The 24,333-nt window shown below is 36.2% G+C and overlaps 1 protein-coding gene across 1 annotated transcript in view; it reads left to right on the forward strand.

Annotated features, from left to right (window-relative positions):
* Positions 1-24,333, forward strand: part of LOC150080822 (glycerol kinase 5) — a 376,684-nt gene that overhangs the window by 333,552 nt on the left and 18,799 nt on the right. The window contains exons 15-16 of the mRNA XM_090382163.1: positions 7,260-7,303; positions 20,008-20,171. Of these exons, the coding sequence (XP_090238289.1) occupies positions 7,260-7,303; positions 20,008-20,171 (208 nt within the window). The remainder of the gene's footprint in view (positions 1-7,259; positions 7,304-20,007; positions 20,172-24,333) is intronic.

The following is a 24,333-nucleotide window of genomic DNA, read 5'->3' on the forward strand; positions in this document are numbered from 1 at the left end:
TCCCATCAGAATTCAGCGTGCTCAACCCATTCAAGGCCTTATAGACCTCAATCAGATCACCGCGCAGGTGCCTAGTCTCCAGCCACTGCAATTTGCAGAACTTAAGCCTCTCTTGGTAAGAGAATCCCTTCATTCCCCTCACCAATCGTGTTGCTCTTCTCTGTACACGCTCAAGCAAATCTACATTCTTCCTAAAATGAGGCCTCCAGACCTGTACGCAGTACTCAAGGCTTGGACTGACCATTGCCTTATACAGAGGGACAATCACCTCCTTTTCCCTGCTAGCAAAATTCCTATATATCATTGACAAAACCCCATGACCCGCCCTAGCAGCCTGTCTGCACTGCTCAGAAAACTTCATATCTGACTGCACAATTACTCCCAGGTCTTTTTCATTTTCTACCATCTTAAGTGTAGTACCACACAGTTGGTACGTTTCTCTGGGGTTACTTCTCCCCATATGCAGTACTTTGCATTTGTCAAGGTTGAACTTCAGTTGCCACTACTTAGCCCATCTGCCCAAATTATCTAGATCCTGTTGCAGTAGCACACTGCCATTACTGTCATTAACAACCTTTGTGTCATCTGCAAACTTCGACATTAAGCCTGATATACCTTCATCAATATCATTGATAAATACACAAAACAACAGTGGACCCAACACCGAACCCTGTGGGACTCCACTAATAACATTAGTCCATGAAGAGCACCACCCATTGATTACCACCCTCTGTCTTCTCCCACTTAACCATCCTTTTATCCATTGTAGCAACTTACCCTTAATACCATTCTGCTCCAATTTGTGCAGTAGTCTTCCATGCGCAACAGTGTCAAAAGCTTTCCTGAAATCCAAGTATATGATATCAAAATTATTTTTTGCATCCAGTTCCTTTGTGACCACATCATAATAACCAATCAAATTTGTCAGACAAGACTTTCCCTTAACAAACCCATGCTGTGTTTGAATTATTGCTGCAGTCTTGTCTAGATGATCCTGCAATGCATCTTTAACCAGTGACTCCATTATTTTACCCGGAACAGAAGTTAAACTAACTGGTCTGTAATTACTCATGTCACCCTTCGATCCACCTTTGTGAATTGGGGACACATTTGCACATCTCCAGTCCGTGGGAACCTCCCCTGAGTCCAAGGATGCTCTCATAATTATGGCTAAGGGTTTGCTTAGTTGCTTTGCCGCCTCCTTTAAAATAACTGGATAGATCCCATCCACCCCAGGTGCCTTTCTTATGTTTAACTTCAACAATTTCTCCTCCACTTTGCTCTCAGTTATTACAAAATCATTAAGCACACTACAATTTGATAACCTTCTTCCATTTTCAAACTGTAATAATTCCTCACGTGTGAATGTAGATGCAAAATACTCATTCAGTTTGTTTGCTATCTGAGCAGAATCATCAACAGTCGAACCATCGATGTCAAGTGGACCAATCATATTAATCCCCTTCCTTTTAGAGTTTATATAAGTAAAGAAATCCTTGCTGTTTTTCTTAGCATCTTTTGCCAAAGATTTCTCGTAATCCGCCTTCGCCTGCCGAACCTCCTTTGTGACCTGATTACAGACTAGCTTATATCTGCCACAGGCTTCTGCATCACCTGATAATTTATATGCATCCCATGCATTTTTCTTCTCTGTCACGAGTCTCATTAGTTCATTTGATAACCATTTAGGCCTAAACCTTGAACGATATTTCTTAATCGGTATATAAAGTCTAGTAGCTTCCACGATTAATTCCTTGAATGCTTCCCACTTAGAATTTACTGTTTGTAACATCGTCAGTTGATCCCACTGTACAGAATTTAAAAACTGTCTGAGACCACTGTACTCCCCTTTACGGAAGCAAAAACCCTTTCCTTTACCCCTGACGGTAGTTACCTCTTTGAGTAAATCCCACTTCAGCACACTGTGATCACTGCCACCTAGTGGTTCCTTTATCTGCAAATTCTTAATACATGAAAGATCACTGCTGATAACCAGATCAAGATTGTTACTTTCTCTGGTTGCCTCTCGAACATGCTGCTGCAGAAAACAATCATCCAATAAATCCACAAAAGTCTGACTAGTGTGTGAGTGACCAACCCACAAGTTCCAGTCAATATCTGGGAAGTTAAAATCCCCCATTATAAGACATTCTGATTTACTGGCCCACTCTATTTCTCTGTACAATTGTTCATTGTACTCATTCAAGTCATTAGGCCTATAACACACTCCTACTCTTATTTTTCCTTTCGCAGTGCTTATCTCACACCAAACTGACTCAACAGAGCACTGTTCATCTATATTAACTGGGTGCACTTCCTTTGATTTTATGTTTTTCTTAATTAACAGCATAACACTCCCTCCCTTTCTGTCCTGTCTATCCTTTCTGTACACATTGTACTCCCCAAATTCCAGTTCTGCATTCCTTATATCTTTGTGACACCATGTCTCTGCTATCCCAACAATATCCACCTTTGATGTCTTGACCAACACTTCAAATTCATCAAATTTATTTACTATACTTCTAGCATTGGTATACATGCAAGCATACATGCTCCTATGCCTATTCCTTGTTACCCTAACACATCCCATATATCCAACTATTCCATGATGACTGCCATCCGTCCCTGAAACCCCCAACACCCCTCGCTCCAGGTCGCTTCTTATTCTAATAGAAGTTGTGCAAGAATCACCTTCACCTCTGCCTGCGGTTACTGTTAAACTATTAGTCTTTGTATCCCCCCAAACTAGCAGTTTTCCGACCCACCTAACACTGCCTCGATAGCATCAGCAAATATTCTTGCACCCTTTCTATTTAAGTGTATCCCATCCCTGTAGAAGCAATCTCTCCTGTTAACAAGTACAGTCCAGGCTGAAAAAAAATTCTACCCCTTGAGCCTTGCACAATCTTTCCAGGGCCGAATTGATCGACAAGGCTCTCATCATGTACTCCCTCCTATCGTGTCTGGGCAGAATTGCAGACACTTTCAAATTCAACCCTATTTCACGGCTTTTTTTCAACAGTGACCTGTACCTGTTGAGTAATTCCGCCGGTCTCCTACTCTTAATATTATTAGTGCCAACGTGTACAACTATATCACCTTTTGTGCCCTTGAAAGATGATATCCGCTCTACAACGTCATCAACCTTTGCCCCTGGCAGACATACCCTGGTCCTGTTCCACCTATCCTTTTTACAAAGGATGTTCCCCGTTTCCCTGACAATAGAGTCACCAACAACTACTAGTTCCTGTGGGACCAGCGCATTCTGCCTTAGGGGTTGATGCTGTGTTGCGTGATGACCAAGTGCAAGCTCTGGCGTTGATGTGGGCAGCTGAGAGCCTGATGGGCCCCTCAATTTAGATCTTTCGAGGGCATCCACCCTGTCCTTCAAACTCTCATATAGGCCCATAACAACACTGAGTTGTCGCCTGATTTCCTTACATCGCGCACACACAAAGACATCCCCCATGGCAATATCATGTTCCGTTCCAGAGAGTTTGGCAAACATTTCACAAGTCGCACATTTTTTTAGGCTGTGATGCGTTGGAGAATTGCCCCCCCTCAGTTCTCCCCCGAGTCACAGCACTCCTGCCACTTTGTGCCCGTTGCTTTGCTGCTCTAGTTTGGGGCATGGTAGTTTAAATTAATAAAATCAATAAATTAAATGTCAATAGTATTTGAATAGAAACTATTAAATAGAAACAGTGAAGCGTATTACTATATAATTATGCGTTAGAGCTACCTAGCTACCTCAATTAAAAAATTTGAATTCTCTACCACTATATCCAAAAACAGTGGCTACAAAAATGGAACGAAATAACGGTTTTACCTATCGTAAGTAAAATCCACAAAAACTCTTTATCTAAATTAAAAATAAAAAATAACCAGCGTAACTATAACTATATGACTACGTATTAAGTACAATATAAAATAACAATCATGTAAATAAAAGGCAAACACTTATCGTTTTTGCGGAGCCTGTAACTGACAGCTGTAACTTTTAAAGAGATTCCAAGAAGGCTTAAACAGATTCAAGGCAGAACTAGACAAACCTTTGGAGCGAGTGGATGGGTGAAATGAGAAGGGTGTGTGTTTTTTTTTTTTTTTTTTTGGCTGATGCTATATAAGCTTGATTTTTGCATCATGTGCTTTTGTTAATGGCAAGAGGGTGAAAAATAAGTAATAAATTTAAGTTTTCTAATAAAATATGAAATAAAAATTAATGATTTTACAGATTTTATCGAAGACAGTTTATCTTTAAATCGAGTGAAATTCCCTTTTGATTTGATGATTTTTTTGTTAAGAAAGTTCACTATGTTGAGATAAGCCATGGAATCACTTTCATTACTGCCATATTTTTTTGAGCACCTGAAAATGACATTTTCAAAGCCTTCACTACTTTCTTTTCTTCTCTTTCCAAATTCAGAATAGCTCAGAGTAAAATTTTCTATGCTAAACAATGCATATGACACTCATCCTCACATTTAAACACTACATTTATTTTCACATTTCTTTCTATGCACTGCATATTGTTTTTATCTTACTGGTTTGCAAATATTTGATTACATTAACTTTTTCACCACCTAGACCTGAAAAACTGTATCTACATGGTACACAAATGTAGATGTGTAATCTAACATGTTCTTTTATGCATTTTACATATTTTATACAACACAAACCAGCACTCCTGATAGCCACTTTGTTAATTAGAGAGAAAGAAGTAGTTCATAAACACATTTACAAAATTTTTAAAAACTACAGCTTCATAAAACTACAGAAAGAATATTCAGCCAAATGGGAACAAAAAAGAAAAGAGGGGGAAATAAAAAACTTAGTTGAAATCTCTTTCTGATTTTCAACTGGGGTGCTGCAACAACATTCCAGGAGTGCCACATAATTTAGTGCCTCCGTAGCCAGGTGGGCAGGAGCAGCAGTGCGTAGCACACACTTCTCGATTAGACCGGGGTTCGAGCCCGTGACCACCAAATATGGAGGATGCGGAAAGGTCAGGGAATGACCACCGCATATCCCCGGAGCAATATGGCCTTAGTTGCTAATGCTCCTAAAAACCAAATAACAACAACAACAGCCACGTAATTTGGGTTTAAGTTACTTAAACTTATTATTATTTTTTAATTTATGGTTATTTCATTATAAAAAGGTTTACAGTATCTTTTTAATTTTGTACTGATCTATAATTGATGTTTACTTAGTACCTCTATATAAAGAATAAAATTATATACTGTATATATATAATTTGTATTATGAAATGTAGTTTTTATAATTATCATATGACATATATATTTTATATATATATATGCGGATATATACAGAGAGAGAAAATCGGATCTAACAGGCAGAAAATTGAGTAGGGGTGCTGCAGAACAAAATAAATTACTTAGTGGTGCCATTATTAAAAAAAAAAAAGGCTGAAAACCACTGGGTTAAGCTTTGGAAATGATGTTGATAGAGTCAAGTATAAACAGTGTGATTACTATAAACAAAAGTTTGGCTCAACATTTATGAAGAAGACAGATCTGTAATAATGTCTCTTTCTTGAAGCAATCATAATCAATTTATGTCTAGCAGACTATCCAAACCAAAATCCACAGAGAGAAAAATCTTAGGTAGCTAATGGTTGAAAATGTCCTGTACTGGTAAGTGGTCCTATGGCTGTATTTTAATATAAAATGTGAAAGTTATCATTGAAATTTAATTTCTGGTGCAGTGTGGACTTTAATTTGGCAGTGGTGGGACCCTCGAAAATAACATTCTCATGTTAACAATTAATAATTAAAGATCATAAATTTTTTATTCCTTCCTAAATATAATCAAAATTTTACTGTGATAGTTTCTGAAGTATTTCTTTTACAGTTTTCATACAGAAACTGCATATGAGAACCTATCAGATGACCTGCCAACATCTTTGCAACTATTTGGGTTCGATAAACATCTACAGTCTTACCTTAGTTGGTTTTGAAAGATTTATTGTTGCTTTCACATAGTGAAGGTGGAGTAGCAGGATACAACATACCACAGTTTAAAATTTTGCATGCTATGAACACACAAAATTTGAAATGAATTTTGAAATAAACCTGAAAACAGAAGTAATTAATAATATTAAATATACATAAGTTTTACCCTAGTTGAGTAGGGGTAAAACTTTTGAAAGATTTGTTGTTTTTACATAGTGAACATGGAGCTGTGGGCAAGATATACAATTTCAATTTTGTGCACTGTGAAGCACACCAGATTTGAAATAAACCTGAAAACAGAATTAGATATATATAACTTTTTTTTTTAATTTTTAATAATATTTATAAACATAATAATCAGAAATATATATGCATACACATGTTTGAAATTTTACACACTGAGCAGACTTTTAAACTTAGAAATCGGAACAGAATAAAAGACTTTTCTTTTTTATTTTGTCTAAAATGGCTTCTTTTTTTTTTTTGTTTTTTTTGTTTTTTTTTTTGTAATTTTCAAAAATATTTATTTTTTGGAAATAAAAGGTGTAAAACATGGAATGTTTTAAAATTATTAATTTTTTTATTAAAACTTACAGTAAGTACTGTATATTACATGTAGTAAGTACTGTAGTTTATTAGAAAAGATGAAATGTTGGCAGAATTATGAAAAATCCAAGCATTTTCTAGAAATTAAAAAGAAAGTTGAGCACCCTCAGGTGATCTGCCACTGTTTCTGCTACATTTTGGGTTGCCACCACTGCTGGGTTAAAAAGCCTTTTGCTTTTTCGGAAAAATCTGTTTTTTTTTTTTTTTTTGTCTATTTTGGCCAGATAATCTTCTTTTCCTCCTGTAACCTGATTTCCAGCCATTTAGTAAAATGTTGACAGTTATGCCATTAGTTTCATTTCAGTTATTACTGGTTTGCACATCCGTTTTAAAGCTTCTGAAGTTAAGAGGATTGTGAAATTAAAGGGTTAAAGGAAAAATTCTGCTTAGGGAAAGTTTTAACAGCCTTGTTTATATGTAATTCAGGTTTGTTCAAATTCAATTTAAGGGGATTTTATGTTGGTGTATGGTGTAGACATGATAATTTCAAAAATTTGTTTGATCACTTTCCTCAAAATAATATGTATTGTTCATAATATTGTGTGTGTGTGTGTGTGTGTGTGTGTGTGTGTGTGTGTGTGTGTGTGTGTGTGTGTGTGTGTGTGTGTGTGTGTGTGTACACATACATATATATATCATATGAAATGATGAATTTTACAAAATGATATATCTTTACAGATAGCGGAGGAGTTTTCTTCATTCCTGCATTTAATGGATTACAGGTACAAATATTATTGAAAGTGTTTTCCTTTTCTACTAAAACTTTTCAAGAAGACTTGATATATATATATTTTATTAAGCACATAAAAGTTTAGCACTTGCAAGGAATGACACTACCTTCAGTTAATTCAATTGAATTCGAACTGTTTTTCCCATGAGAGAGAGAGAGCAAGACTGCATTTTTTAAGAGGAAATTCAATAATTTTAATATTTTATGTGTTACTCCTTTTATGCATTTTTACCTATCACTGATGATGATCTTGAAAACAGTTTGGATTTTACATTCTAGCAGCAAGTGACTTTTAATAAATTTAAGCTTTCCATATATTGTCTGTTTATGTATGGCTCCAGTTATTCAGATACATTTATAAAATATACAACTCAGTATTCCTTATGCATATCTATACTTGATTCTCTGCTGTAGAATTGTGCTGTCAGTGGTGCCTCCGTAGCCAGGTGGGCAGGAGCGGCAGTGCGTAGCACACGCTTCTTGAGTTAGATTGGAGTTCGAGCCCATGACCACCAAATACGGAGGATGCGGAAAGGTCAGGGAATGACCACCGCATGTCCCCGGAGCAATATGGCCTTAGTTGCTAATGCTCCTAAAAACCAAATAACAACAACAATCTCAGTGTCAGTGCATCTGTTACTTTAAAATTTGATCTGCAAAGAAGGGTGCTACTTTTGCAGTATTCCAAAGAATAAATGTTGAATTCTTATTCAGCTGAGTGCACTTAAATTAATATAAGCTCTTCGAGTTGATGTGCTGTTAAGAAATTAACAGGCGAACATTATAGCATTTATCCCACCAGCTCTGTCACTGAAATCATTTGATAGTAAGATATTTGTATAATGAAAGTTATAAACTTTAAGCAACACATAATTTTTTGCCGATTTTATTCCCTCTCACCTGCATATTATGCATTGAAACATACTCTGAGTTAATATTCACACTCACACTGTATAGAAATCTCATTACATCTCTTCCACGTTCTACCTACCAGGGACTGAGGCTGGACCCATTTATTCCTTTGTATTTAATGCCTTTGATATTCACAGTGCCATTTAAAATTTGACTAAGATCATTTGTTAAAAAAATAATAAAAAAAAAAAGAAATAAATAAAATAAAAGTGTAAATCATAATACTCATTCAGTTGAAAAGCCTGCAATTCAATCTTCAAGTAGAAATCTAATGTCATTAAGTGTTTAACTGCTCCTGGTACTCTAGTTAATTTCCTGTTCAATATAGATTGAGCATCTTACATTTTGATTAAGTACAGTGTCATATAATGTATCATCTAAACTAATCAATAGCTTGGAAAAGCATTTGCACAAAAGCAATGGGTATAATATCAGCAATAATCAGAAATATTTGATTTCCTGTGATCAAGATTTATTGTAGGAGAGGCAAAACTTTAGTTAACTTAAAGCTACTATCATCTCTCAATATTTAACATCAGGGATCAAATAGAGGAATGTCTGCACAATTTCACAAAAGTTCAGTGTAATACTGATGCACTGAGCTTGCTAGGTTACATTACAAGATTCTCAGTCTCTGTTACAATTAACTTTTATCCTGCAGATACAATGCTAATTTTTTACAAATATTGAAACCTTTCATTGTCCAAAAAATCTGAAAAATATAATCATAAGCTTCCAGTTACTAATATAGTGGTTTTTTACTTATCTATAACTATGCCTGTGATCACATTTTCTTTCTATTTAGTGATTAATATAAAATGTTTATCTCATTCCAAAATGTCTAAATCTTCCAAAAAAAAAAAAAGAATGCAAGTAGAGTGAGAATGCAGATTATGAATGAAGTAAATGTGTCTTTCCCCCACCCCCTTGCCTGGTGGGTTCCCCACTGCCAGCTAACATATCCCACCCCCCCCAGAGTGGGATGGGCAGCTTGACATTCATACCAGATTTGACACTGCTTGGACATGACACCGACGAAGACATTCTGCAGCTTTGCTGCCAACACGCCATTGGCGATCTGAACTGGGTACTCTAACCTGGTTCCCTTTAAAACCCCATCCGCAGGCAGGGGAGAGAGGAGACGGATCTCTGTCTCCTCTCCTCCCTGCCTACCTCCATACTTCATCTGGTGGGGCTCGTCTCCACTGACCTCTTTGGGGATGCCTACTCTTCTATCTGTTTTCCCCCCAGTCTTCAGTCCCCCCCTCTCTCACTAAATCGACCGAGTACACCCTTAACAATGCTGCCAAATTCTACCGGTTTTGTGTAAATCTCTAAGACAACTAACACCTAGTTTTTATCTAGAATATAGCCTCACATGTCTAAATTTAATAACATCAAAATTTTGCCTGACCTATTAGGCCTATAACACATCTCTTTAGCGTTCAGCAATCCTTAAGCATTAATGTCAAATGCATAATTTTTTTTTTTTTTTTTTTTTAGGTCCTAGCCACTGAAATCCCAGGAAACTAGGTGGCAGGATCTGCCAGAGCAATATGTTGTGATACTGGATACACGTGGCAAGGTATGGGCAAAGTCGGGCCCCACTAGGGGCCAGGTGGCCAATAAGCCGGACAGACAATGGGCACAACATATCACACTGCACAGACATAGCCCACACACTTTCAAGTCTCTGGCTTGACAGTGTACTGTCCTTGATACAGCGAAACACAAACGGAGATGGGAGAAATCCCAGGTGCCATCTAACACGAACATACCTTATACCTAAACATTTTAGCCCAATTGTGAAATCATTAGTTCTATTGAAAATTCTGTAAAAAACACAACTACACATAAAAACTGAAATATTCCCATACAGAGTATACTGACTATGGTCTCACAGTAGATCAGAAATCATCAACGGGTTGGCTGTAACAATAGGGTAACATGTGCATATGCTGCAGTGTGAATTACATTACAGATTGTAATCTCACAACAGATCAACAGCACTGGAAGGGTTGGCTGTAGCAATTGAGTAACATACAAACACTGCAGTACATATTACAAGATCAAGTTTGCTGTTACAAAAAAATGTTCCTCCCATTGTTGCCTCATTCATCTGCTGCAGTGATATATTTACAGTGAGTTATAAACTCTTCTGACTATGGTGATCATACAGAGTAAAATCAGAACTCCCAATCTTGTGATACATTATCCTGCATTGCCTATTTTCTGACTCTGTTTAGAAAACTGGGGATAACATGAAGCAAAATAAACTGAAGATGCAAAAATTTTAATTTAGTATACAGCTGAAACCTGTTAAGATGCAATTCGTTATAATGCGATTCCGCTTATAATTGTGATGCAGATAGGGCTCCCATTTTTCATCAGTTGAAACGTGTTTTTAGTCACTTAAGATCAACATTTTTTTTTCCTTATGAACAGGTGCCAATATTTTCAGTTTAACCCAAATCTGCGATACGCATTATCCTTTGATTTCTGTAAGAACAATAATAAATTACTTATAACTTTGCTTGTTGACCTGTATTGCGGAGGCACTTGCTGGTTTGCAAACTGGACTTAAATTTCTTGAAACAGAAAAGGTAGGTTCCCTTTCAATTTTACAGTTAAAACGCCTTATTGAAATTGTTAAAAAGAAACAAAGAGATGCAATGAAACAGTCAACCCTTGATAGTTTTTTTTTAAATATGAAAGACGTAAGTACACCTAAAATGTGTAAAGTTTATTCGGCAATGTCTACTTAGTAGTTGAAAGAACACAGAGTGCATTATGGTTTCCTTTTTCTCCCGAATTTTTGACCATTTGTTAATTTCAAAACACGAGCGTAACAGTCAATACAACCATGTGGAAAAGCAGTTTCTGTGTGAGTATTGATTTGTTTTTGTGACAAAAGGTGTGTGTTTAATGTCTTTATGTATATTTAACAACACAAATATTGGTTTTTAAATGCTTTTTTCTAAAGTTCATCAATAAAAGATTGAAAAAATGCAATTTTATATTATTTTCATTATTATTCTTTGCTTGATTTTTCTTAGTCATAGTATTACAATTATTATTAGCAACAGTAGCACAAGTTCATCGCCAACCCACCAGAGTCTCATTGCTAACACCACCATACAGGACTCTGCCTCAACTGCACGAAAAAACATTCACACTGGACCTTGAATGAGTCCCGTTTCCAGTTATTTCGAGTGGAAGTGAGGGTGTGTATCTGGTGGAAACCACACAAAGCTATGCATCCATCATGTCATCAAGGAACTGTTCAGTTAGGTGAACGGTCGGTAATGGTCTGGGGCCTGTTCAACTGGCACACATTGGGATCTCTAGATGCATCTCTGAACAGTCCAGGTTACGTGTCCATCCTTACAGATCATCTGCATCCTTTCATGATCATCGTGCACCCACAGGGCAATGGACTCTTCCAGCAGGACAGTGTGTCTCCCCAAAGAGTCCTGGTGACTAAAACATGGTTCGAAGAGCATTCCACAGATTTTACCACCATGGAATGGCATCCCCGTTCATTGGACACGAATCCTATGGAGCATCTTTGGGATGCTGTGGAAAGGTCCGTTCGAGATTTGGATCCTCCACCCAGGAATGCGGCAGAATTATGGTCACTGGTACAGCAAGCATAGATGGAAATACCTGTGGAATGCTTTTGTGAACTAGTGGACTCAATGCTTCTCCATGTGACTGCCCTTATCTGGGAAAAAGGTGTGCCTACCCGTTACTAGGTAGGTTTCCCATGATTTCTGTCTACTCAGTGTACTTAAATTAGGCAAGCAGTTAAAAAAACTTCAGTGTGGCCCATGCACATCATGCAGGTGAATTATTTCAATAATAGTTATGGCACCTTGATAAATATTATGAGTTACTGAAAATCTAAAATGTGAAGTTTTAAAAAGTGTTGGTTTTAAAAATGAAAAACTGGAAAAGGCTGTTCTTTATATATGTACAAAGATGGGAAGTTCATTCAAATTTAAAAAAAGGAGAAATACCTTGATTGAAGATGGCTATAAAACTGTCCAGAACTTTTAAGCCACACATGAAAATAAAGGCTTATGGTATACTTTCGTCTTTCTTATTTAAAAAAAAAACTATCAAGGGTTGACTGTTTCATTGCATCTCTTTGTTTCTTTTTAACAATGTTTGGAAGGAGGGTAAAGAAACTTTGCTAAGCTGAGGGACCACCATGTAAAGTTTGGAAACAATTGCATTAGTAGGTCCAACAGTATACTTGCAAAACATGGAATAAAAGATTAGTCACTAAGTAGTTATTAGGAAGAAGAGGTAATAGGAAGTAGAAATGCTTCCTGGTGTTAACACAAGATAATGTGCAGGAAAATAAATGTTGGAATTAGGGAATTACAAATCAAAAGAGTGCTTGATTTAATCAGGAATTCAAAGGAAAAAATATGAAACTCACAGAATTGCAATGGTAATTATTAGAACATAATATAGATGTCAGAGAGGAGAGAAAGTAATTGATGGTTAGAATAAACTTCCACCTAGCATTGTGGAAGTGTGTAGTTTGAATAAATTTAAAGGTTTGGAAAAATTATTATATATGTGTTCCAAAATAAAACTAGATTTCAAAATCACAGGCTCAACAGCTGACTATTGTCATATCTCATATGTATCCATATATCAAGGTGACCATTTTTTTCTTGGGGTTTCTGGGGACCCTTTTTTTTTTTTTTTAAGGGCCCATCCCCTACTCCTGGTAGAGGGTGAGTCCTTTGATGGGCCATATAAACACCCTTGGCGGGATCTCAGACCAGCACTGACTGCCATAGAATGGTCGCTCCTCCAACTACTGATCACACCCGATGGTGCTTAACCCCAGCAATCAGAGAGGTGCACTCTAACACGAGCAGCCATTGCACAGCCTGATGTGGGACCTTAAATAATACTCATTCTGTAGTAATAATAATAATTTAATTTAAATAATAATAATTTTATTTGAACATTTGAAAACCCATTTTACATAAATGTTTGCATTGTACTAACTGCTGTATATTTGTTCGAAGAATGAATTTTTTTCAATATAGCAGGGTTTGCTGATATTTTCACACTAAAGGCCTCACATGATAAACCCATGTTTATTTTAACAGCTATGATAGCTCGCGTAGGTGCCTCTGTAGCCAGGTGGGAAGGAGCAGCAGTGCGTAGCACATGCGTCTTGATTAGACCGGGGTTCGAGCCCGTCACCGCCAAATACGGAGAATGCTGAAAGGTCAGGGAATGACCACCGCATATCCCCGGAGCAATATGGCCTTAGTTGCTAATGCTCCTAAAAACCAAATAACGAACAAACAAACAAACAATGATAGCTCGAATTGTTTCCGCTTTCAGCTGTGATTTTTCATCACTCCAAATGTAGTTCATGCAAGAAAACACTCTTTCAACAAAAGTGTTGCTTCCAGGAAGGCACATCACAAGACTAACAACTTTCTTCATGTTAGCATGCGGCACATTATTTTCTTTCATATTAAGAAGAGCTTTGCACCATTTCTTAGCAAGGGCCATAGAATTGAACCATTCGTTGTCTCTTCCCGATAAATACAAAAATTTGTATGTTTGCAAGTAAGTAAATTCATCAAAAAGCTCATTGCGATTGATATTTAGTATTTGACACTCTGACGACAATAGATCAGTTGTCATATCAAAATTTTCTCTCAGAGGAACCTGATTCAGAAGAAAACAGCTTAAATCTGATAAATCTTCATTGATTTTTTTCCAAGCTTTTAAATAAGATAAAGCCATATCATAAAATTCTTTTGATGTTTCAAAATAAGATTCCATTGTCATTGTGCCATCATCCACTAAATCTATTAATTGTTTCTTCACCACGTGTGGAATAAAATTTTCTTTTCGTCGTATCTCCAGTTTTGACCATAGATTTTTTATAACTAATGGCGATTCCATAGCGCACTTATCATTGCCTTCAAGCATCTTGATTGTATCATGAAAAAGAGAAGCTTGTGAATGAACAAAGCTAATCCACAGTTCTATGTCACTTCTATCAAAAAATTGTTTCAGCACTTTTGGACATTGCTGACATAAAAAGGGACTTCAGTGCCGTGTAAAGTTTAAGTATCCTTTCTAAGGCTGGAAGTAATGACAACCACCTCACATTAACATAACCCAATATTTGTTTGTATTCCTGTCCAACAAAATCACAAAAACCTTTTAAGCATTTTACGCAAACTGTGTATATATGGAAATACCCAAATATTTTTATAACAAGTACTTCAATAGCATTTGAATCAAATGCTGCCTTAGCACAATTATGTACAATATGTGCATTACAACCAAGACCAGTTATGTTTCTGTTTAATTGGGTTTTAAGTTTAGTTATAACATTTTCTTTGCCTCTTCTTAATAAACCTCCAAAGTTTGTTTATTGGCCGAAAGTCTGATTACCTTATCCAACTCATAAGATGCAATTGTTTTTGTGATTTCTGAAGAAATAATGTCAGCTGTTTCACCTGATATTTCAACAAAAGTTAAAACTTTATTATTGATTGAAACATGCATGTTGTATCCATCAAAATAACGTACAGTAATTGGTAGTAACTTTAAGTATTTGTGATTCGAAATATCGCAAGAAAAAGTGACAAAATCAGCATTTTTAAGTTCATTTCTTCCAGCGACCAAGGGTAAAAAATATTTTTTAAAATTGCCTCGCACTTTGTTCTTGAGCATGAAAACTTTTCATCTGAAAATTTCTTTTGTAAACTCGTTCTGCAGTCCATGCTTCGAGAACTTTGATTGTGTCGAATGATATGATAGATATAAGTTCCTTCATGAATAGCTAAATCATATTCGAATTTTGGTGGCTCAAGTTTGCAATAATAATTACTAATACTTCCAGACTGAGATTTTGCTTCCAATGCAGTTTGGTATTTTCGTGTGGTCTGTTATGGAAGATTTTCCACCACTGGCTATAGAAAATGTCGAATTGCACACAGTGCACTGTACTGAAGTGCTTTCATTGTTAACTGCACGAATAAATGAAAATTTGGTTTGTAATGATTCACTGAAGTGAGCCTTTCACTTTTTTGAACTCATAATTCTAAAATAACAAGTAGGTAATTAATTTAAAATTTAAACATACAATGCAACTTAGTTTTAATCTTGTATAACTTTTTTTATTTAATAACACAGTAAACACATGTAGTAATTAGAAAGACAAGTGTTCAATGCTACGAAAATACTCCTACAAGAAACCGGTCATCAAACCACTTTGATGTCTTGTTCATCACTGATCACAGCCTAGGGTCGAATGTTTGAGTTGAGACCTCGGGGATTCCCAGTATGGTTACACTATTGCCAGATTAGCAGAAATTTTAAGCAGCAAGATTGTGGCTTCAGTCTCATATTCATTATTTTATAACTTTAAGGAAGAAATGCAGAATTGGGGACAAAAATAAGCTGGGACACAAGTCTTGTTTTGGGGACTGTCCCCGAAAATCGGGGATGAATGGTCGCCTATCTCAATAGTATATCTTATATGTGTATATATGAGATATGCTATTTTTGGACATATATGGATAGAGAATCTCTCAAAGTGCTTTTTGTGGACTAAAATCCTGTGATATGTGCCCTATGAGTTACATGATGGATGTTGACTCAACAGATCATTTCTTCCCAGATTGCAGCCAGTGTATATGTGCCAAGGCATTCGTGAACTGAAAGGCAGGATCACTGAAGCAGTGGCATCATTTTCCATTTGTCCACTTATGTATTATTATTATAAAAACTTTTCTCCTTTATGGGAATTTTCTGCCCTGTGACAGGTACTGGTATCAAGGACATGGGGTGGTTGGTTGTGTCCAGTTATTATTATTACTTTTGGTTCAGGATTGTAGCTTTCTGGAGTTCCATGTAAGTGTTCTCTCCGAAGGCCTATTGCTGCTAAGTTCTTAAGGAGGCTCATTGTTACCATGCCAGTGGTAACAATCACTCTGTTATTTTTTAGCCTTTCCTAAGCCGGGAAAAGATCAATCACTGCCACAAAATTACCAACCTATCTCCCTCACCAGCTGCCCAAGTAAAACTCTAGAAAGAATGATACACAAATGACTTACCTGGTTTCTTGAAGCTAAAAAACTTATGAGCAGCAATCAGTTTGGATTCCGACAAAACAGATCCACATTAGATCTAATGATGAAAGCCAAGACTAACATCATCCATAATGCTTATGTCAAAAATGAACATCTTGTTATGGTAAGTCTTGATATAGAAAAGGCTTTCAACACTACCTGGAGGTATGGCATATTGAGAGAACTTTTTCCGTAGAATTGCGAGGGCACTTACCAGAATTCATTATAAATAGTCTTCAACAGAGAAGCTTTCAGGTCTGCTATCAATCTGTACTTCCTTGGTCCTACACTCAAGGTGTCCTCAGGAAAAGTGCACTGACCAGACAATACCATCCAACACAGTGCCCTTCATACTCTCTCTAGGCACTTTTTAGCACATCCCCTGTCCAGAGCCTGTATGTAGAGGCACACAAACCTCCACTTCACCTTAGAAGAAAAATGCTGCTCCCAACTATGCAGCCAAAATTCAAAGCCTGCTGACCGATACTTACGAATCCTCAATGGACAGCATTCTATAATAGTAAACCGACTGAAAATAGACCCACTGGTATTATATTAAAAGATTTGCTTTACACCTGGAATGAATCCTTCTTGAATCCATTTTGATAATAAATATGGGTTTACAGAAACAGAATAAAGAAACACAGATGAAAAATATAAAATAAAAAAAAAGTCATTGGAAAAGCAATGCTTGAACTATGTAGTAGTAGTAGTAGTAGTGGCATGGGATGCAAGAAAGCAAGTGTATGAGCTTATGCAGCATCAGCCAAAAAAAAAAAAAAAAAAAATCACACCATTCCCCCCAAATGCCTGTCCAGTTCCTCCTTAAATTTATTCAACCTATCAACTTCCACAACGACAGATGGAAGTTTGTTCCAGCAATTAACCACCCGCTGGCTAAAGGCAAATTTCCGCACATCTGTCTTTTCTTAATTTGAATTTATGCCCCCTTAGGTTCGTAATCTGAACAAGTGGAAGGATCCCATCAGAATTCAGCGTGCTCAACCCATTCAAGGCCTTATACACCTCAATCAGATCACCGTGCAAGTGCCTAGTCTCCAGCCACTGCAATTTGCAGAACTTAAGCCTCTCTTGGTAAGAGGATTCCTTCATTCCCATCACCAATCTTGTTGCCCTTCTCTGTACACGCTCAAGTAAATCTACATTCTTCCTAAAATGAGGCCTCCAGACCTGTACGCAGTACTCAAGGCGTGGCCTGACCATTGCCTTATACAGAGGGATAATCACTTCCTTTTCCCTGCTAGCAAAATTCCTATATATCATTGACAAAACCCCATGACCTGCCCTGGCAGCCTGTCTGCACTGCTCAGAAAACTTCATATCTGACTGCACAATTACTCCCAGGTCTTTTTCACTTTCTACCACCTTAAGTGTAGTACCACACAGTTGGTACGTTTCTCTGGGGTTACTTCTACCCATATGCAGTACTTTGCATTTGTCAAGGTTAAACTTCAGTTGCCACTTCTTAGCCCATCTGCCCAACTTATCTAGATCCTGTTGCAGTAGCACACTGCCATTACTGTCATTAACAAACCTGCCAACCTTTGTATCATCTGCAAACTTCGACATTAAGTCTGATATACCTTCATCAATATCATTGATAAATATACAAAACAACAGTGGACCCAACACCGAACCCTGTGGGACTCCACTAATAACATTAGTCCACGAAGAGCAGCACCCATTGATTACCACCCTCTGTCTTCTCCCACTTAACCATCCTTTTATCCATTGTAGCAGCTTACCCTTAACACCATTCTGCTCCAATTTGTACAATAGTCTTCCATGAGCAACAGTGTCAAAAGCTTTCCTGAAATCCAAATATATGATATCAAAATTATTTTTTGCATCCAGTTCCTTTGTAACCACATCATAATATCCTATCAAATTTGTCAGACAAGACTTTCCCTTAACAAACCCATGCTGTGTCTGAATTATTGCTGCAGTCTTGTCTAGATGATCCTGCAATGCATCTTTAACCAGTGACTCCATTATTTTACCCGGAACAGAAGTTAAACTAACTGGTCTGTAATTACTCGTGTCACCCTTTGATCCCCCTTTGTGAATTGGGGATACATTTGCACATCTCCAGTCTGTGGGAACCTCCCCTGAGTCCAATGATGCTCTCATAATTATGGCTAAGGGTTTGCTTAGTTGCTTTGGTGTCTCCTTTAATATAACTGGATAGATCCCATCCACCCCAGGTGCCTTTCTTATGTTTAACTTCAACAATTTCACCTCCACTTTGCTCTCAGTTATTACAAAATCATTAAGTATCCTGCTACAATTTAATAACCTTCTGCCATTTTCAAACCTTAATAATTCCTCATGTGTGAATGTAGATGCAAAATACTGATTCAGTTTGTTTGCTATCTGAGCAGTATCATCAACAGTTGAACCATTGATGTCAAGTGGACCAATCAGATTCATCCCCTTCCTTTTAGAGTTTATATAAGTAAAGAAATCCTTGCTGTTTTTCTTAGCATCTTTTGCCAAGGATTTTTCGTAATCTGCCTTCGCCTGCCTAACCTCCTTTGTGACCTGATTACAGACTAGCTTGTATCTGCCATAGAGTCGCTTGATAATTTATATGCATCCCATGCATTTTTCTTCTCTGTTACGAGTCTCATTAGTTCATTAGATAACCATTTTGGCCTAAACCTTGAACAGTATTTCTTAATAGGTATGAAACTTTTAGTAGTTTCCACGATTAATTCCTTGAATACTTTCCACTTAGAATTTACTGTTGGTAATATTGTCAGTTGATCCCACTGTACAGAATTTAAAAACTGTCGGAGACCACTGTACTCACCCTTACGGAAGCAAAAATCCTTTTCTTTACCCCTGATGGTAATTAAACCTTTAAGTAAATCCCACATCAGCACACTGTGATCACTGCCCCACAGTGGTTCCTTTATCTGCAAATTCTTAATACACGAATGATCACTGCTGATAACCAGATCAAGAGTATTACTTTCTCTGGTTGCCTCTTGAACATGCTGCTGCAGAAAACAATCATCCAATAAATCCACAAAAGTCTGACTAGTGTGTGAGTGACCAACCCACAAGTTACAGTCAATATCTGGGAAGTTAAAATCCCCCATTATAAGACATTCCTTATTTACAATGTAAATAAGGTATATTTACATTGTCTCCCTGTTCTCCCAAGCAAAATTGATTGGATTTTTACTTGTGGCAGTACATAACTCAGGACAAGTTACTTCGTTATTGAGCATCTTACCAAAGAAAGCTTATGTCACACAACAGTTGTGCTGTTTATGGGAATCACTTGTCAGTATGAGCCAGTGGATGGATGCATGGATCAGCTATACCCTTGGTCTGGACATTTTGAATTCTTGTTAATTTTTTTATTAAAAACTTATAAAATATGTAATAAATGATTAATTGGCTGGTTTTTATTTTGCTATTAGAATATAAAGAAACTTCAACTTAACAATAAAACATTTTTAGATTCTAGTTTGTAAGAAAATTTTTCTTTTGACACTTCATTTTTGAATCATCTTGCAGTAACCACTTATTTTATATTTCTGGCTAATTTTGATACAGTGCATGTTTTAAAATGACAATAGCAAATTTTTTTTACATAATTTATGTAACTGCAATATTTGTTTAGGTGCCAGTTAATGACAGCCATGCAGTAGCTGCATTTATTGGTGTCAATTCTAGTACTACATCAGCCCATCTGGTGCGATCTATTTTAGAAGCTCTCGCCTTTCAAGTAAAAGAAATTTATGATGTTATGCAAGATGAAGCAGAGTTTGAAATGAATATCATCAAGTATGTTTTAAAGATATTATTTTGAAGAATTATTTCAGATTGACAAGAATCGATACATAATTCAAGAATTAGATGAAGCACTTATCAAATTTAACACTTTAGTCTGCTGAATAAATGCCAAAACAGCTTTTACCCACTAAGATAACTAATATGCACTTCACCTTAAAATAACTTAAGTTCTGTTTGTAGATTTCAAGCATGAATATTCTGTTTAAAACATACTCATAGAAGGGCATGTTTTAAAAATTCAGGTTAAAAAAAAACCTCATTAACCCAAAGTCATCACAGGAAGGACAGTTATATTCCATCATATCTTATCTTAATTCTGTTTTATGTGTTATTCATTTGGGATCAGCTGTTGGTCAGTACTCAAAATAATTTGGGCACAAATTGATCTACAGGACAGTAGTCATCTGAATTGTGAAATCAAAACTGAAAACTCTGGTTTTCAATTTTGATTTCAGAATGCAGTGTTCTTGTTCACTGTAATCAGTTACTTTTTTTCCAATTTTGTTATTATTTTGGTATCAATTTCAATTCTATAGTCCAACTGTTTGGCATCTAATCACATGGTTATTTATTTGAAACTTCATGTTGTCATGTCGCATTGCAAAAGAATTTGTGAGGTGATTTTAATCTGAAATGAAACAACAATTAGAATAGATTAATGAATATATAGATTATTAATTAAAGAGACTATGGAGTTCTAAAACTATCTAAATTTTCAGAAACCTTTAAATCTGTTCTTGGAAATGATTCTAACCTTGATAACTTATTTTGATACCTGAAGTGCATCTATCTCTTTGACCATATCATATTTTTGACTAATAGAATCAACAGGTACAGTCTGACCCAAGGGGATCTTGTGCTGTTAAATCATAAAGAAATAACAAATAAGGAAACTAAAATATTGCAATTTTGATGTTAAAAACATTTTACTGACGTTATTTCAAAAATTTTGTAATGAAAAACCGTCACGCGAAAAGCATTACGAAAAATTTATTTCAGTTTACTTTATCTTCTACTGGGCCAAATTTAATGAAATTTTGAGTGTAGCTTCATCTTAGCTCTACACTAGAAGAAAAACTTCCAAACCTCTGAAAATTGTAGTAGTGTTTTTCCAGGATAGTGGAAAATATGAACATGTGATCAAGGAAATTTTCTCACATAATAAACGGGATAATGTTGATGTATAGCATATCGTTGCAAAGCTAAGGAATTTAGAAACAGAAATATTAAGGTTTTAAGATACAAAAAAACTTTCAGAAACTGGAAAATGCATTAATTCGAAAATGCATCTGGTTTCAAGTCACCTGGGTGTTTTCAGATTGAATGTAATTTTTTTCTTTACAATTAAACTATGAGGCTGGAAGAGTTCTGCATATTTATGAAAACATTCTTCAACTTGGACATGTCATCAGATCTTTCAATAAATACCACACGTAATGGAACAACTATAGATATCCTACTTTAGTTGTCACAGATGAATACTTTCAGTAACCAATATGTAATTATTATTAATAAAATAAAAACATTGCTCTATTATTATCTATGAATTTTATTAATATCTGAAAATTAAAATGTTTTTAACACCTGCCGATGACTCTTAAATGTAAAACACGTTAAATATGCTAGTGGCAGGTACACATTTTTTTATAAATAGATTGTTGTATATTAAAATAACGATAAAAATATTTAAAAACAGAAATATCCTCCTGTCAAGTATAGATGGCCATGAATTGGATTTCTTATACACTAGACTGGTTAAAATTGCACCTTTTTGACTTTGGTGGCTTTTCCTCTTCTTAGAATCCAGCAGTAGTCAGCCATCATATTAACATTGTATCCCCCTTGGTACCTTCCTTCCATTTCTTTTATATCCTGATGGAATCTTTCCCCAAGCTCTTCACTTAAACCAGCGGTGCACAATCCAATGGGCCACTTGTGGCCCACCGGACCCTCAATTGTGGCCTGCAAACACAATGAAGTTTCCAAAAAAATATTTTAAAAAAATATATATATAATAGCGCAAAATAGAGTGTCATAACTCCTATGCCACCTATCGGTTAAGCAGGAAAGCTCAGCTTCTTAACAAGCGCACACGGGTGGCGCTGCTACATTTTTGCATACTTTCTATTTCTAGTGTTTACTAGAAAAGTATTCTCGACTCTCTAGACCTTTCTAGAAACTGTCAAGGTATATGTATACTTGCGCTTGAATGGATTTTAGTCATTCAGTCAGTTAGAATTCGATCTTGCAACACGCTTTTTCCGAACTTTCGATTATTAACGACTAATATTAATAATTCTTTAGTTTTTATTATGTTATTTGAGCATTGTAAAAATAAAGCTTAGTGAATTTAATCATTTAGTGAAGTTTTAATTACCTCTGTTATATAAAAACGTAACAACGGTAATAAGAGGCCCTAGTAAATTCAAAATGGAGGTACCAGCAAAAAAAACATGTTTACAGTGAAGTTATTCGCAATTTCAACGAAAAATGGACTGAATTATACTACTTTGTGGAAACTGATGGAAAGCCTGTTTGTTTAATATGTCAGGAATCAATATCTACTGTCAAGGAATACAATTTGAAAAGACATTATGACACGAAACATGCAACCAAGTTTGTTGGTCTCCACGGTCACGTATGCACAGACAAACTGAACCTTCTGAAAAAATCATTAAAATTGCAACAATCAGTTTTTAAGAAAGTATCAGAGGATGCTGAGAGTTATGTCAAAGCTAGTTATATCATTGCTCAAAAAAAAAAAAAAAATTGCCAAAAGGTTGAAATCATTTTTTGATGGAGAATTTGTGAAGGAGTGTAGCAGCAGCTGAAGTTGTGTGCCCAAACAAAGCTGATGTCTTCAAAAAGATAAGCTTGTCTCGAATGACTGTTACTAGGAGCGTAGAAGAACTGACATTGAATGTTGAGGAGACATTGAAAACAAAGATGCTAGCATGCAAATTTTACTCATTGGCATTGGATGAAAGCACGGATTTAACCGATACAGCTCAGTTGGCTTTATATCCCTTGAAAGGACCCACGAAGGAAACAGACATTCTGGAAGCTACAAAAACGACTCTTGCTAGATATCACCTCAGTTTGAAATACCTCGCTGTGTTGATGACAAATGGAGCACCAGCTGTGGTTAGAACAAAAACGGGATTGGTAGCACTTTTAAAAAAAGAACAAGAAATAGATACTAGCAGATTTACCAGCTACCATTGCATCATTCACTAGGAAAATTTGTGTGCCAAATCTCACGGTTTTGAAAATGTCATGAACGTTATCAGAGACATTGTGAATTTCATCCGAGCAAAGGGTTTGACTGATCGATAGTTTAAAAATTTTCTACAGATGGAATGGGATGCTGACAATGGCGATGTTGTCTACTTCTCTGACGTGTGATGGTTAAGCCATTCAAAAGTGCTCGTGGGAATTTTTGGGTTGAAAGATGCCATCCAAGAGTTCATGATAGCAAAAGGCAAGCCAGTATCAGAGTTCGACGATCTGAAGTGGTTGGTTAACTTTGCCTTCCTTGCGGACATTTCTTCTCATTTGAAATTTGAAGCTCCAGTCAAAAGTTCAACTGGTGTATGTCCTATTTAATCACATCAAAGCTTTTCAGATGAAATTAGAACTCTTTAAGTGTCAACTTCAAGACCAGAATTTAACTCATTTCCAAGGAATGTTGAATTTGCAGTCTGCAAAATATGCCCCTCAATATGTGGCAGCTCCAGACTGAGTTCCAAGAGATTCTAAGATTTTCGCACTCAAGAAAGGACTCTGTAAATGTGATGGAGACTCCAGGGGACCTCCAAATGGAAATCATTGACCTACAATGTGACTCAGACCTGATGAAGTGTCTCTCCTAGAATTTTACCAAAAATATGTTGAAAAGGGAAAATTTGTCAATTTAAGAATGTATGCGGCAAGAATCTTCTCCCTCTTCAGAAGCACGTACTTATGCTTTCTATATGCTTTCTAGAATGAAGCACTCCAAGTCAAAATTGAGGACAAAAATTACTGATTGTCATCTGGAGCACTGCCTCCAGTTAGCTACCACAGAAATAGTTCCTGATATTGAATTATTAGTCAAAAATAAAGAGTCAGTTTTCTCATTAACTAAACCTTTCATTTCTATTATATTGTAATA

Source organism: Mastigoproctus giganteus, chromosome 9, assembly GCF_048544385.1.
Source record: "Mastigoproctus giganteus isolate SK-2022 chromosome 9, ASM4854438v1, whole genome shotgun sequence".
In the NCBI taxonomy this organism is placed as follows: Eukaryota; Metazoa; Arthropoda; class Arachnida; order Uropygi; family Thelyphonidae; genus Mastigoproctus; species Mastigoproctus giganteus.